This window comes from Arvicanthis niloticus, chromosome 2 (genome assembly GCF_011762505.2).
Source record: "Arvicanthis niloticus isolate mArvNil1 chromosome 2, mArvNil1.pat.X, whole genome shotgun sequence".
NCBI lineage: Eukaryota > Metazoa > Chordata > Mammalia > Rodentia > Muridae > Arvicanthis > Arvicanthis niloticus.
Window position 1 is genome coordinate 7319612 of NC_047659.1, and position 15514 is coordinate 7335125.

Consider the following 15514-nt stretch of genomic DNA (forward strand, 5'->3'; position numbering starts at 1 on the left):
CTTCCATGTGGGAACTGGGACTTAAACCCGGGCTCTATAGAAGAACAAAAGTTCTAAACTGCTGAGCCTTCTCTCTAGCCACCCCATCCCCTTTTGAAGCTATGCAGCCCTAACCGGCCTCAAACCCACAGAGATGAGCATGCCCTGTCTCTGGTGTACTGTGACTGAAGGTGTGCTTACCACACCAGCCTCACTGACTTGCACAGTACTTGGCACAAACAGCGCTTGGTCAATGCTTGGTGAGTGGCATCCTCCCAGCAGCAGAGCTAGGTACCCACCTGGTTTGCCCTGCCTCCTCATCTGTCTTAGAGATGCTGCAGTTCTCTAGGATCATGTGACCAGAGATGTCCAGTGACATCAGGTTCCCCAGCTTCTGCACCAGGAGACTGAGCACCTTCCGAGTCAGCTTGAACTTGTAGTAGCTGGAGAGGCGGTCTCGAGAAATGTCCAGGTGGCTGGAGGGCAGGTAGGGGCCACAAGTCAGGCCACAGCAGGGAAGGGCCCATGCCTGCCACAGCTTCTCCAGGGAATTCTGCAGAAACACCTTGCTGGGACTTGGGTGCCCCAAATTGCCTCCAACTAGCTATAGTGTGTGGTCTCATGAGTGGGCTCTCTCCCTGTCCCACGAAAGGGTTCCCCTGCTGTGGCTGATAGACCCAGGACTGACCACACCTTTCTATCTTCTGCTTCACACTGCCCCCCAACCCCCACCCTACAACTCCAGCCCTGGTTGCTGAGTGGGCAGCTCACCGCAGCTTGTGCAGTTGAACAATGACACGGATGTGGTCATCTGAAAGGTCCATGTTGTAGAGAACAAGGGACATCAGACTGTCCTTCCACTGTGTTAGGAAAGTGGCGTCACTTGTTTGGATGCCTGAGAGATCCAAGGCAGCCAGGGAGCTGAGCGGCCGAAGCAGTGACTCCACTGGGATGCCATCGATCATGCGGCCCAGGTTGAGGAAGCGTAGGCGGCTGAAGCCCTCAAAGGTGAAGTCCTTGACCAGCACCTGGCACGTGGGGTTGACCAGGCACTCATCCTCACAGCCGCCGGGGTTGTCCTCCTCATAGAAGATGTTGGCACAGCCAAAGAGGCTCAAGGACACCAGACTGTGGCTGAAGCTCCGCAGCGTCTGCAGGCTCTTGGCCGACAGCTTCTCGCAGTTGGTCAGGTATAGCTCCACCAGGTCCTGGAGTAGCATATCAGCCTCAGCTCCTCTGCCCGCCCTGAGCCACCCCAGGCTTGGCTTCTGGGGGTGGTTGGGGTCTCACCTGCTTGCGAATGGCTTCCAGGTCCTGGTCCTGCACCAGGTCTTCACGGAGGTGGATCCGAGTGAGCCGAGTGCTGCGGGGGTCTGAGAAGAGGCTGAAGAAGGTCTCGTGTGGCTCAAAGGTGCAGGCAGCACTCACCAGCTCCACATACCTTCGAGAGAAGCAAGCCAGCTCAGAAGTATGGAGTGCCTGGGCTGCCTCTGGAACCCACATCACAGGCTTGAGGGCTTATGACATCACCCAGGCAACAGCCACCTCTCTACAGCATCTGCTTAGACTCTGACTATCCATATGCCCCAGAGTACAGGAATCTAAGGGTGGTCTTCAGGGTGACCACCAGTGATACAGTGATACAAGGGGACAACAGGTCCCAAGTACTTCCTTCTAGTAGTCTGCCTAAACACCAGTGACCACAACATGTGTGCCCCTCTTTCCAGGCACACACCATTATACCTGGTGTGCACTGACCTCAGCCACACCACTGTCTGGATTCATCTTTCCTTAGTGGCCTCTGGTGCCCCTCCAGGGCAGGCAAATAAAGTAAAATGGTTTTTCGCTTATAGCTGCCTGTTGGGCAGAGTCTGAGCTGTCAGTGTAACCCTATCTAGCCAAGACACCCATTTGTGCATGAATCCTAGGCTAGGGGCTTAGAGAGATGGCCCAGCTGTTAAGAATACTGATTCTTGCAGAATACTAGTGTTTAGTTCCTAGCACCTACATGGTGCCCCTTTTGAAATAGAAAAGAGGGCTGGAGAGATGGCTGGGCAGTTAAGGGGACTAGCTGCTTTTCCAGAGATCCTGAGTTCAATTCCCAGCAACCACATGGTGGCTCACAACCATCTGTAATGGGATCCGGTGCCTTCATCTGGTATGTGTCTGAGGACAGTATATTCATATACATAAAATAGATAAATGAATCATCTCAAAAGAAAACAGTTGGGGGTGGGGGGCGGTTTGGAGGCCAGCCTGGTCTACAGAGTGAGTTTCAGGTCAGCTAGGGTACACAGAGAAACCCTGTCTCAAAAAACAAAACCGAAAAGAGGCAGGCCTGGTATTGCACATCTTTAACTCCAGCATTTGGGTGGCACAGCTGGGTGGGTCACTGCGTTTGAGGCTACACTCATCAATAAAGTGAGTTCCAGGCCAGCCAAGGAAGAGTACAACCCTCTTTGTTTAAAAAACAAAAACAAAAGCAAAAGCACAACCCAGAAACAAACCAAAGAAGGAAGGAGGAGGAAACAGATCTGGAAGCTCTCGGCTCTATGAAGCCACAGCATCTCAGAGGCTAGGCTGCCTCCACCCGGGAGCCGTTCACACATGCTGTTCACACGTGGCTGAACCTCCCTGGACTTTCTGTCTGTGGGATGCACTTGGCTCCGGTGCTAGGCTGACAAAGGGTCCGACATCACGCCTGGCCTGTACTGAATACTGAGAACACATCCTGAGTTTGCTTCCCTTGCTTCCCATCTGGCTGAGAAACTCTTTAATCCTATGGTTCCCGCTGGGGTAACTAACATAAAACTGAGTGTTTAGGAAGGCTCTGCACACTGTGCTATGGACTCCCAGAGCAGTGAGGATTCACCAGGAGGCTGTATAAAGATTCTCTGCATGATTCAGTCAGTCCCTGATCACAGGTCTACTGTTCTATCTTGACACACATGTTTATGTGTACTTAGTTCAGAGGTGAGCGCACACACAGGGTAGCACATAATGCCCTGATTTACATGTAGGATTTTATACTAACTTACCCCTAATCACACACATGTGCTTCACACACATGTTCTGTGCTGCATAATGCTCCATCTATGTCCATTCCTTCATGTGTGCCACCTGTATACCGTATCTCTGGTCACACATCCACACCACTGTTGTCCCTCACCGTCACGGCCACTTCCCCTTGCCCTGGTCTGAACACACAGTCTTGATCTCCAGCTCACACTTCACCCTTCACACTAGGCTCCAACCCTGGCCCAGACCTGGGGAGACCCCTGCTCACTCATTGACCAGCTGGTCACAGATTTCACTGGGCAAGAAGATGTCTGGATGCAGCCGCAGGGTCTCCTTGTCCAGCAGGTAGCCCAGGGTGCCATCAAGATTTCGGAGACAGAAGTCAGTACAGAGGGTCATCAGGGACTCAGGTGTGTCGGACGCCATGCTGGGAGAAGGCAGCAAGGGCCCACAAGGGCAGCTACGAATTACCAATAATCACAAGATCATTGGCAGAGCCACAGCCTGGGAAGGAGAAAAGCAGCCAAATGAGATATAGAAAAGAGTCTGTGTCTACTTCTTGAGTGGGGAAAGGGAAGCCCCACCCACCCATCACATTCAAATTAGGACCTTGAAATTTAGGCTGTGCAAGCCTGTAGTCCCAGCACCTGGGAGGCAGAGGCAAGAGGATTAGGAGATCCAGACCAGCCTGAGCTACAGAGTGAGTGAGTCCCTGACTAAGTAAAATGTTGACTATCATATATCATTCAGTCACAAAAAGTTCTCATATAACACTGGGTCATGCTAACTGAAGAAACCAATTACGAAGGTTACAATACAGTCCTTGGACTATGCAGCCACAAAGGACAAAGCTATGGATGAGAGAGACCAGCCTTGGGAAACAACGGGAGTGACCACTCTTGGGAGTGTTGCCATACTGTATCCACTGGAAACCATAGAACTGGATACTTTAAATGGCTGGAATGTGCTGCCTGTGAATTACACTGAAATTGTTACTTTATAATGTAGAGTCTTGATGGCTGGAGAGATGGCCTGGTGGTCATCACCTGCTCTTGCAAAGGCCCTGGGTGGGGTCAATTCCCAGAACCTACATGGTACCAGAATTCCAATTCTAGGGGAAGCAGTGTCCACATAGCTCAGGAAAGAGATCTCCTAGAACTGAGATTGCAGGTGGTTGTGAGCTACCATGTGGGTGCTGAGAATCAAACCCAGGTCCTCTGCAAGAGCAAGTGCTGTTAACACTGAACCAGTTCTCTAGACACTCCCCTAAGATTTCTTAACACACCTCAAAAATGCCAATCACAAGGGAGAAAAGGTTAAACTGGTATGCACTGGAGTCAAGAAATTTCTGTTCATACATACACAAAAGTTAATTCCAAATACGCTGCAGGACTAAAGGGGTGCATTAAGACCTAAGAGTAGGCAATGTTTGCACAGAAAGATACTGACAGACTGAGCTTGGGAATGTGCCTGCAGTCCCAGTCTTTGGGAGGACTTTAACCTAATTTAAGATAAGAGGTTCAACCCCAGCCTTGGTAGCATAATGGAGGTTCCAGGGGTAGGGAGGAAGGTGGGAAGGAGGAGAAGCAGGAGGAGGAAGAGAAGGGAGCCACAGACTATAGAGCATATCTGGTCCTTCCTCAGAGTGGACCCACAGGTGTCTTCATTGTGAACATTCACATGTATATTGTTAATCAATAAAGAGATTTAAAAGTGCATGGCACCAGCCAGGCATGGTGGTGCACGCCCTTAGGCCCATACATTCAAAACACAGAGGCAACACTCCGTATTCTGTAGACCAGAAGGAGAGATGCACTACATGCACCAGTGTAAAGGTGGGCAGAAGACCCGAACAAGCGCCTCCTTACGGACGACTGCCTCCTGAAGGGCACCCATCTGCTCCATCAGCATCAGCAAAATGCACACCAACCCACAATGAGACGACATTTCCAACAGCCGGCCAGCTCTACTGCAGACACCAACCCCTGGTTACGATAGGATGCTGGTGGGACTGTAAAGCAGTGTGACCTGGGTAGTAACTGGAGATGGCTCAACAATACTGACTGAGGCTAAGCAGGTATGTACTTTCAAGGTTTAGCAAGTCTGCCTGCAGGACTATACCCAATAGACGTGCTCTGTAGGTGTACAAACAGAGCCAGTGAGATGGCTTGTGGGCAAAGGTACCTGCCATGCAATACTGAAGACCTAAGTTCAAGCTCCAGAACACACAGTGGAAGAGACAACAGACACCCAGAAGTTAAGTTGCCTTCTGATCTCCATGCAGGGACTGTGGCAGGTGCTTACTTACATTCTCACACATACCTAGCAATAAATAAAACTTTGAAAATACACCAAATGTTCAAAGTAATATTCTACCTGATGGCCCCCAGAGAGACCCTTAAATGTCTACTGACATTGCAGGGGATAATTACAGTATGTTCACTGCCATACAGCACTGAAACACGGTCAACCACTTGGATGACCCTCACAGTGTAACAGGAAGGAGTAAGAAGCAAGAGGACACTGCATTTGCTCCAGGTGTGCTCCCTTCTGCTGATACACAGGAGATCTATGTTGGGATGGGCCTGCCTCCTTAGCAAGGCTGTGTGCGTGTGTGCACTTGAAGGAAGTTTCTGGGTGCAGACGGGCTTCAGGTCTTTCCTCTCAGTGGACTCACAGGTGCCTCCACTGTGAACACTCACACGCATACTAGAATTCTATAAAAGATTAAAAATGGTTGGCACCAGCCAGGCGTGGTGACACACACCTTTAGTCCTAGAACTTGGAAGGCAGAGGCAGGTGGTTAACTGTAAGTTCAGGCCAGCTGGTCAATACAGAAAGCTCCAGGACAGCCAGGACTACACAGAGAGAACCTGTCTCAAACAACAAACCAAAACATTGGCACCAACCAAAGGGATCCACACTTGAGAGAGATCTGGATGCATTCCAGTGGTAAGCCAGTTAATACAGTGTCAACACTGGCTGCAGAAATTGCAAACTGAACCTGAACCTTCATATTACACTTAAGTGAATAAGAAATAATTCCAAGAGGCTGGAGAGCTGGAGAGAGTCTAAGCTTGGCTCTGTGTGAGTACTATGCTATGTACACACACACCTTGAGCATCTGTGGGTTTTGGTACCAACCCAGTCTTCAACTCAATCCCTTGTGGATACTGAACTTCAGACAGTGCAGCGGAACAGCCTGTGCCTACCACGCATGCGGTGTGGGATTAATCGCCAACAGCCCTCCACAGCACAGATTCTGCAGTCAGACTCACAGGTCTCTGCTCTCACTCCATTCCATAATTACTGGTAAACAACGTCACTTCTCCAGATCACAGTGTCCTCATTTGGGAAACATGAGGATGATAATTCTTCTGCCAGGGCTGGAGGAGTTGAGGAGATAGTTCTGGGACAGTGCTTCCCACGGCACCCGGTGAGTGTGCTGTGGTTGTGTTGACAGATAAGGGTATGCAAGCTCAGAGACTCAAGGCTACTCTGTACAAACTGGTCTCTGGCTCTGTCACACATCATCCCTTATGGCACAGTTCTCAGCTGTGCGTCATGACCCCTTTGGAGGGTGGGCTGATCCTTGCACAGGGGTCACCTAAAACCATTGGAAAGCACAGACATTTACATTATGATTCATAATAGAAGCAAAATTAGTTATAAAGTGGCAATGAAAATAATTTTAAGACTGGGGGGTCACCACAACATGAGGAACTGTATTTAAGGGTCACAGCATCAGGAAGGTTGACAAGCACTGCCTTAGAGGAAGGTTCCGAAGGGCTGTGGGCTTAGCTTTGGGTGCCATGTCCACTCCTGAGCCTTTTAAGCTACTCAGGACACAAGGCAAGAGATAACATTGCCTGCACTGGGGACCCGGAGATAGGAGGATGCCTAGCTTAGGACCAACCTGAGCAACTTAACATAGCCATGTATTAATAAAATAAAAATGGGGGCTGGAGAGATGGCTCAGTGGTTAAGAGCACTGGCCTCTTCCAAAGGACTTGGGTTCAAGTCCCAGAACCTACATGGCAATTCACAACTGTCTGTAATTCCAGTTCCAGGTGATCTGACATCTTCATACGAATATATATATGAATATATATATGTGTGTGTGTATGTATGTGTGTGTGTGTGTATATATATATATATATATATATATATATATATATTAATTAATTATTGAAAAAACCCAAATATTTAAAAATAAAAAGGTGGGCTAGCTCCGTGGTAGAGACTTGCCTAGAACGTGTGAGATACTGCAGTCCGTATCTGGTGGGAAGAATTAAGATTCAGCTATCCTTTTCTTTTCCTGTTGCTGTTTTGTTTTAAGATTTAAATCATTTTATTTTATAAACAAGATCTCACCATGGAGAGTTGATTGGCCTGGAACTCTCTAGGTAGACCACATGGCCTTGAGCTCACAGGGCTGTTAGAATTAAAGGCATGTGTCATTATGCCCTAAAATTAACTTACGTTGTGGTGGCCCACGCCTTTAACCCCAGCACTTGGGAGGCAGAGGCAGGCGGATTTCTGAGTTCGAGGCCAGCCTGGTCTACAGAGTGAGTTCCAGGACAGCCAGGGCAAAAAAAAAACCCTATCTAGAAAAGCCAAAAAAACAAAACAAAACAAAACAAAAACAAAAAACTTACGTTGATGGGGGCACACACACAAGTACAGGTGCACACGTAGGACAGAAGACAATGACAGAGCCCCGAGAGTTGGGGTCTGAGGTCACTGCCAGCTGCCTGATGCAGGTGCTAGGAACTGAACCTCTCTGTAAGAATAGTATGTATTTTAAAATAATAATAATAAATCAGTTATTTTTTTCTTAGATTTACTTATATATTTAAGATATCTAAGTGTTTTGTCTGCATGTATGTTCATGTACCATATGCCTGCCTGGTGCCCTTGAAGGCAGAAGATGTCACTGGAACCCCTGGTACTACAGTTATGGATGTCAGTGAGCCACTGTGTGTGTGTGCTGGGACTTAAACAAGTGCTCTTAACTGCAGCACCATCTCTGAGGCCCAGGAATAGCACACACTCCTAACTGCAGTGGCATCTCTGAGGCCCATTATTTTGACTTTTCTTTTTTTTTTTAAGAGCAGCTATTAGGATTGTCACAGCCACCTCCAGTCAGCACACGCCCCCCCCCCCCCCCCCCCATGTCAAGTAGGGTCTGGTCTCCCTAGACCCAGGCCTTCACACCACCCACCACCCATGCTTCGCTGGCCCAATGGAAATGTAACACTCTCTGGGGATGACACAAATGGTGGGTTGCCTGGACATCCCTAAGACCTTCCTCACTTGCAGACCCTCAAGGGTCTGGCCTTCAGTATGCTGGTACCAGAGGAAGGAACATAGCGAGGCCAGCCCTGCTGGGGACCAGCTTTCCGGCTTCCTTAGTTCCTTGACCCTCTCTAGCCTACCTCCTTCCATAGGATGGCAAGAGCCTGAGGCCTGGTTCCCTGCAGCCCCATACTTGTATCTCCTCCGCCTGCTAGGACAGTCCAGTTTCAACCAGTGAGTGTTCTACCTCTACAAAGCACAGTCTGAGTCCTCTTCCAGAGCCCATTCTACCATTCTGATGTCCAGGGAGGCACCCCTGCCCCACCTGTTAGGAGGCTCTTGCTGAGGCTCCCATGGCCCCGATCCAGGTGTCAGTTTGTTTCCCAGTTCCTTGATAAACCGAGGGCAGATGCTATTCTGCCTGCTTCTCTTCTCTGCTTTTTTTCTTCCTTTTTGTTTTTGTTTTTTGAGACAGAGTTTCTCTGTGTAGTCTTGGTTATCTTGGAACACGATCTGTAGACCAGGCTAGCCCTGCAGGTTGACTGTTCCTGCAGTAATTATGGACCTAGCCATGAGCTACTGAGGACACAGGTCCTATATTGAGCAAACCAGACAAGGTCCTGCCCCTATGAAACATTCTGGCACTAGAAGGAGACAATCAGCTACCTAAAAGGAACACGGATACAGTGACATCTCAGGAATAGAGCTCTGAAGGACAGACAAGGGAAGGGCCTGTGTCACTCTGAGCTGGAGCTTCAGGGAAGGTTTGACATTTTAGCTAAGACCAAAGAGATGAGCCCTAGCTAGCTCTGAAGGTTCGAGGTAGGAAGACATGTGCAATGTCTGAGAACTCAGGGTGGAGGGGATGCAGGCACCAAGAGCCAGACCCATGGCTCCTGGGAACTGAACACAGGTGGTACTGAACACTAAGCACAGGGCTTGGGGAAAGGGAAGTTTCAACAACAAACACCATGGCAGGAGCCACAGTGGACTTGCAGGATGTGACTCTCATGAGGCTGAGCGGGAGTTCAGGGTCCCCAGGACACTGCTGAGTCCCTATGGGCCACAGCAGAACCTTGTGACTGGCTGGAAAAGAAGTGCCTTTCTGTAGGGCTGAGGCCCGGCCCCAGGTAGGTACCCTGTTCTAGCTGGACTGCATGCATGGAAGGGACACCACAATATCAGTTGCCCAGGTCACCAAAGGCCTCCAGAGAACAGACCCCTCAGCTTGAAGGAGTCAGGGTGGAATGTCCTGGGTGAGCTGGGAGGAAGGAGCTGCCCTCATCTGGGACCTAAGCCTAGAGGCTCAGAACACCCTACCACTCCACTCCTTGGAGCCTTTAAGGATTTTCACTCTCAAGGCAGGTTCCAGCCATCTGGAATTCTGGCAACTGGGGACAGTTTGGACTCTGAAACTGATGGACTACCAGAGAAGAATCCCATGTCTTTTTTCTTACAGGCTCTTTAAGATATTCTGGGGGAAGGGCAGTGGGAGAAAAATTAAGAAAAACAACAGCAGCCCAGGCAGCCACCCGCGCTGTACCACCTCCATCCTCTGTGCTTCCAGACGGATGCCCAGCTCCTTCCAGAATTTACTTCCTACAATTTCTTATTTAACCAGCCAAACATCACAGCCCAGTACTCTGTACCAATAGAGACCTATTCATTTGCATAACAATTTGTCTCTGACCCTCCCCCCAGCTGCCAGCTCCAGAGGACAGACTGTCTGTCGGCTTGCACCCACACCCACATCCTTGGTGCCTCCTAGTGCCTGGCATTTAGGCAGAACAAAGGTTTGCTGTTGCCAATATTACCTCACGATGGCACTCTGAGGTAGAGGCGACACTGAGAAGCATAAGTAACATAAAAGGAGCCTGAGATAGCAACTCTGTAAATCCAAGGAGCTCACAATCACACTTATCCATCCGTCCAGCCAGCCAGCTAAAGGAAGAGAGCTAGTTGGGCATGGTGGTCCACACTTTTAGTCCAAGTGCTTGGGAGGCAGAGGCAGGTGGGTCCCTCTGAGTTCAAGGCCAATCTGGTTTACAGAGAGTTACAGGGCATCCAGGGTTGTTACTCAAAGAAACCCTGTCTCAAAAAACTGAAAAAATAAAAATAAAGTAGTAAATAAGAAAGAGAATAACCAATGTTCAGAGGAGGAAGCAAGGGACCACAGCAACATCTTGACACCTGGGGCAGAGAACCTGAGGAGTCAAAGGATCCAAACCTTGGAGCAGTGCCCACCCTGAGAAATGTTAACCCGTGAGCTCTGGGAACCCTCTATAGAGGTTGAATGCTTTCCAGGAAGGAATGGGTCCTCGGCTGGAGATTAGGGACAAAAAGTTGCTGTGAAGATAGTCCAGACAAGTGCCAGGGGCACTCTCGGGGACAGAGGTGCAGGTGAGGGTTAGAGATATTAGTCTACAGAGACTATGCTGCAGGGCCTGTGCTGGGAAGACACAGAATGGGGGAGGACTACATGCCTAGCAGGCTGTTGGTGTCTCTCTGGATAAAGAAACAACGAACACACACTGAGGAAGGACAGACCACTGGGGCAGACTGGGGCAGGCTGTTTGGGTTCTGCTTGTGCAGTCAAACTTCCTAACACCCATCCACCCTGCTCAGCCCTTGATATGTGTCAGCTCCCTTCATCCTCTCAGGAGGCAGGGCTCTATCTACAGCCTGCAGGTGTGGCAGCTGAGGCTATGTGCCAAGCAGTCTGCACAGTCTGTATATAGGTATGTGCTCTCCACTCAGTAGGTCAGACCTCAGGTTTTCAGGTCTGTTCTTGGTGGCACTGCCCACGGCAACTTAGGCAAGCCTCACTTTCTCTTCTCTGCCATCACTACCTCCTTACAACTCCAAGCATCCTTGAGCACTGACCACAGATGATCTGTTTTTGTGGTAATGATTCTATGGGCACCATGGACCAGGGATAGAAGCTTCCTAAAAGTAGGGACCCTGCACAAGTCACAGGACCTCCATCATATATTAAAGACTGAATGTTAGGCTAGCTGGGATCCTCCCGTCTGTCTCTCCATCTCTGGGATTACAGATGGTTTTTGTATACGGGTGCTAGGGATTGAATTCAGGTCCTCATGTTTGCAAGGCAAACACGCTCACTGTCTGAGCCATATCCCCAGCTCTTTGCTCACTTCTGAAGCCAGAAACCCAGCTCCAGTGAATGAACCAGGTTTGATGTTGGTCCCCAAAGAGCTGACTCCACAGGGGTTTCTGAGCTCACATTTCTGGAGTCAAGAACTGAAGCACTGAGGCTAAACAAACCCCACCCACCAAAGGCAGATGAGTAGTGGTAAGATGCAGTGGGTAACAGTGCCACCTGCCAAGACTGAAAACCTGAGTTTAGCCCCAGGTCCCTCGTGGTGGAAAGAGAACCAACTCTTAAAATCGTCCTTGGACCTCCATGAATGTGCTACGGTACCTCAGCAAGTAACTGTAAAAAGTAAGCAAACACCTGGAGGTAAAGAGTGGCCCTGTGCATGGTGGCCTAGGTGGCCCTGCGCATGGTGGGCATAGTGGCCCTGCACAGTCCCAGTGCTATGAACTGTGACAGGAAGTGTTCCTCACCACTGTGAGTGTGAGTAAATGGCAAACTCTTCTCCAGTGTCTTGTTTCATCCATCACTCTGTCCAGAGTCAGCAGGGGAAGGAGGACACCATTCTCAGTGTAAAGCAGCAAAAACCGAGGGCCAAAGGGAACAATGGATTCACGCAAATATATACAATAAGCTGGCAGCAGAACTGTGCTAGGCCCCAGTTCACCACGTTGCTGGTTTGGGGTTCTAGTCAGAGAGGCTTTCTCTGCCACTGAGGCTCCAGCTTTTCACTTTTACATGTTACTTAATTTTGTGGTGCATGGGATGGGCCTCAGTGGTGTATGCACACTAGGCGAGTGTTCTACCACTCAGCCATATCTGCTGCCCCTGGGCTTTTCATTTTCAAGTCCTCTGGCCATGCTTAGCCAACAGCGCAGGCTGGATGACACAGTGAGGCTCAAGGGGTGGGGAGGAAGGTCTGAAGTTGTTCTCCTCGAAGCCTGTGCCAGGTGCTTCAGGATCCACACCTCTACCTGAAATCTGACCACACACACAGTGCCATAGATAGGCCCAACACCAACACTGTCCTTTCCAATCTGTCTGGAAGACATTTTGCTTATATTATGTTACAGAATTGAGATTTTCAGGGCTTGATTTTAAAAGTCCTCTTTGGGTCAGGCGTAGTGATACATACACACATATAATCTGCTGGAATTATATCAGAGGGCAGTGGCAGGTCAATCTCTATGAATTCAAGACTACATACACTGTTTTACATAGCAAAACCGAAGCTAGCCTGGTCTACATGAAATTACCTCAAAACAAACAAATAAACAAATGTAATGGCACCAGCTGGAGTTGGTGGCTCACGTTTGCAGTCCTGGCCTTCGGGATGCTGAGAACTGCTGAGTTCAAGGTCAGTCTGGGCTACACAGGCAGTTGTCAGTCTCAATGCAGAGTGAGAACTTTTCTAAAAAACAAAACAAAACAAAAACAAACAAAAAAATCAAGGCCAAGTTCAGATACCCCGAAGAATAGACTACTACTTTTACCAGTGAGAGGTGTCATAAAGTCCTACTTAGCTTCCTCCAGTATTCTTACAAACTCCATGAGCCAGGGGAGTCAGGCAGAGCTGGCGATGCCACCAGCTAACACTAAAGAAAGGGCTGCAGGGCTGCGCCGTGAGCAGATCCTTACTGTCATATGCCACACTGCCATGCATGTACTCTGTAGCTTAGCAGTCCTATTCTACAGATGGAAAGACTGAGGCTGAGGGTCATTTGCTCACATTCTAACAACAAGCAAACAGTAGTGTGACATGACTTCCTGAAATGCTGTCGTTTTTCTTTCTTTTCTTTTTCTTTTCTTTTTTTTTTTTTTTTTTAAGATTTCTGTCATGGATGTTCAGTACAGACAGCAAGAGGGCACTTAGAACACAAGGCTGAAGTACCATGGTCATTTGTCACCTCAGACAATTTTGATTCTTCTCCAACATTTCAAAACTTACAACCCTGCATCACAAGCCAGCCCCAGGATGCTTCCTGCTGTTACGTGTTCTCAATTGATTTCCACTGCCACCCACTCTGCCTCCTTCACTCTGAACCAAGTGGGTTCTCTTGCCACCACAGGACCTTTGTGCCTGCTATATGCTGAGCCCCTGGAAAGCTGTAATGACTTTCTACCTCACTCATCTCTGCTTAGACAGCAACCTTCTTAGAGACCTTCCCTGACCACATTTTATAAAGGTCTCAGTCTCTGTCTGTTTACTTTTCTTCCTGACACCTATTACTACCTGACATGTTGTATGCTTATTTACTGAAAATGCCAAAGCACAGCGACCCTTCATATCTAACAAGAACCTCTTGGTGGAAGCATAGCTTCCTGTGACCCCCTTTCAATGCTATCTCCTCAGGTCACTCTAACTCGAAGACTGAAGAGAACCATTCTGTCAGAAACATCATTGAGCCAGCTTTTCCCAGGCATTAGGCACCACCAACCCCAAACTCCTGCCCCCCACCCCCGCCCCACGCCCCCGTCTCTGCCATACACACACACACTCAGGACACAAGCAAACACAGGAGATCTTTGACTGGTTAAAGAGCAGCTAAATCAAGTTCCACCCAGAGCTAGCCAGACCGGTCACTTTCAGTTTCACCTCACCTATGGGAGCCACTGGTCTTCAGCTTGCAAGCCCACCCGCCCTTTTCCGACCCTGTTGCACTATCTTGTACCTTGGCATCCCATTTTGGGAGCTAATCCAGGAGCCAAGCCATCCCTAAGCTTTTAAGTAGCATGGCTTGGGGGGTTGGGAGGAGACCTAAACTCATCCAACAGGTAGGAGGGGCAGAGGCCGGCCTTCTAACCCCTACGTTGAGCCCCCATTTTGCAAGGGTGAGCGTCGTTCTCATCACAGAGAGAGCTCAATTTTCAAGGCAAAATGCTCAGACCTGGGTGGCAGGCGACGAGCGCCTCCCACCACTGACCTGTGGTGGATCTCTGCAAGGAGTCGCAGCGACAATGCTTAGACCCTGAGGCAGTGGGAAGAGAAGGATGCAGGTACGTCTCTTGGCTCGACATTTAGGACGTACCCTAGGAGGGGGCGGCCCTCAACGGGGAGACAGGATGCTTCGCAGGCTTACAAGCAGAGGCTGCGGCCCGGGGGAATCGGCGGCCAATGCGCCGCAGGAGGTCGGATCCGGTCCGGGTCCGGGTCGGCGGGGCGGGGCAGAGCGGGAATGCTGCGACCGGAGCCCCGGACGGAGGCCGTTCCCTTGCCCTCGGGCCGCCGGCTGGGCTGAGGGCCGCCGGCTGCTGGCTCTGGGCCCAGCCCCTCCCCCCGATCCTGCTCCGACGGCTTGGAGAGCCTGTGGCTGCGGGTGTGCTGTCAACAAAGCGTCACTTCCGGGCCGCCCCTTAGCAACAGAGGAGAAGTTCTCCCGTCTTGTCCCGCCGCGAACGTGGGCGGCAGCGGCTGAAGGTTCCGGGCCCTCTGGGCTGCTCCTGCCCAAGCTGAAGCCTGAGTCCCCACCGTTAGCCTTCAGGGTTCCTTCTAGTGAGGGGCTGGCTCGCAGGAGTAGGTTCAGGACAGGATCGACTCCATCTTACCTAGTTAGTGCTGACTCACCCGGCCCCAACCCGACGTCTTTTGGGCGGTCTCTACGTAGCCACCACATTGCCCCTCAATGTGCTCCTCCTCTTTTCCTTCAAGAAAAGGGCCATTCACCCAGGAGCTGTCAGATAGCAAGATTGAGACTGTTCTTGGCCACTGCATTTTCTTCTAGTCACCAAGGCTCTCTTAGCAGTTGTTTCTCTCTTCCTCCAATAGTACCCCACTGTCCATCGTTTTATTTTTATTTATTATTTATTTATTTATTTATTTTCTGTTTTTCGAGACAGGGTTTCTCTGTGTAGCCCTGGCTGTCCTGGAACTAACTCTGTAGACCAGGCTGGCCTCGAACTCAGAAATCCGCCTGCCTCTGCCTCCCAAGTGCTGGGATTAAAGGCGTGCACCACCACTGCCTGGCTTCATTTTATCTTTTAAAAAATTATTATTTTTAATTATGTGTACATGTGTGAATGGGGGGTATATGCACGTGACAGCAGCTGCCTGCTGAGGACAAAAGCCTTGGAGCCCATGAAGCTGAAGTTACAGGTAGTAGTGAG

General features: G+C 49.8%; 1 protein-coding gene across 14 annotated transcripts in view; it reads right to left on the bottom strand.

Annotated features, from left to right (window-relative positions):
- Zer1 (zyg-11 related cell cycle regulator) overlaps positions 1 to 14958 on the bottom strand; it is a 28451-nt gene extending 13493 nt beyond the window's left edge. The window contains exons 1-6 of one of the 14 annotated variants that reach the window (XM_034494145.2): positions 14440 to 14954; positions 12667 to 12821; positions 3266 to 3501; positions 1270 to 1420; positions 751 to 1187; positions 279 to 455 (exon numbers count right to left, since the gene is read on the bottom strand). In XM_034494145.2, coding sequence (XP_034350036.1) covers positions 279 to 455; positions 751 to 1187; positions 1270 to 1420; positions 3266 to 3423 — 923 coding nt within the window. In that variant the 5' untranslated portion in view covers positions 3424 to 3501; positions 12667 to 12821; positions 14440 to 14954. Of the gene's footprint in view, positions 1 to 278; positions 456 to 750; positions 1188 to 1269; positions 1421 to 3265; positions 3502 to 12666; positions 12822 to 14334 lie in introns of all 14 variants that reach the window. The other 13 variants (XM_034494155.2, XM_076928414.1, XM_076928411.1 and 10 more) reach the window with 13 other exon arrangements.
- Positions 14959 to 15514: the final 556 nt, after the last annotated feature.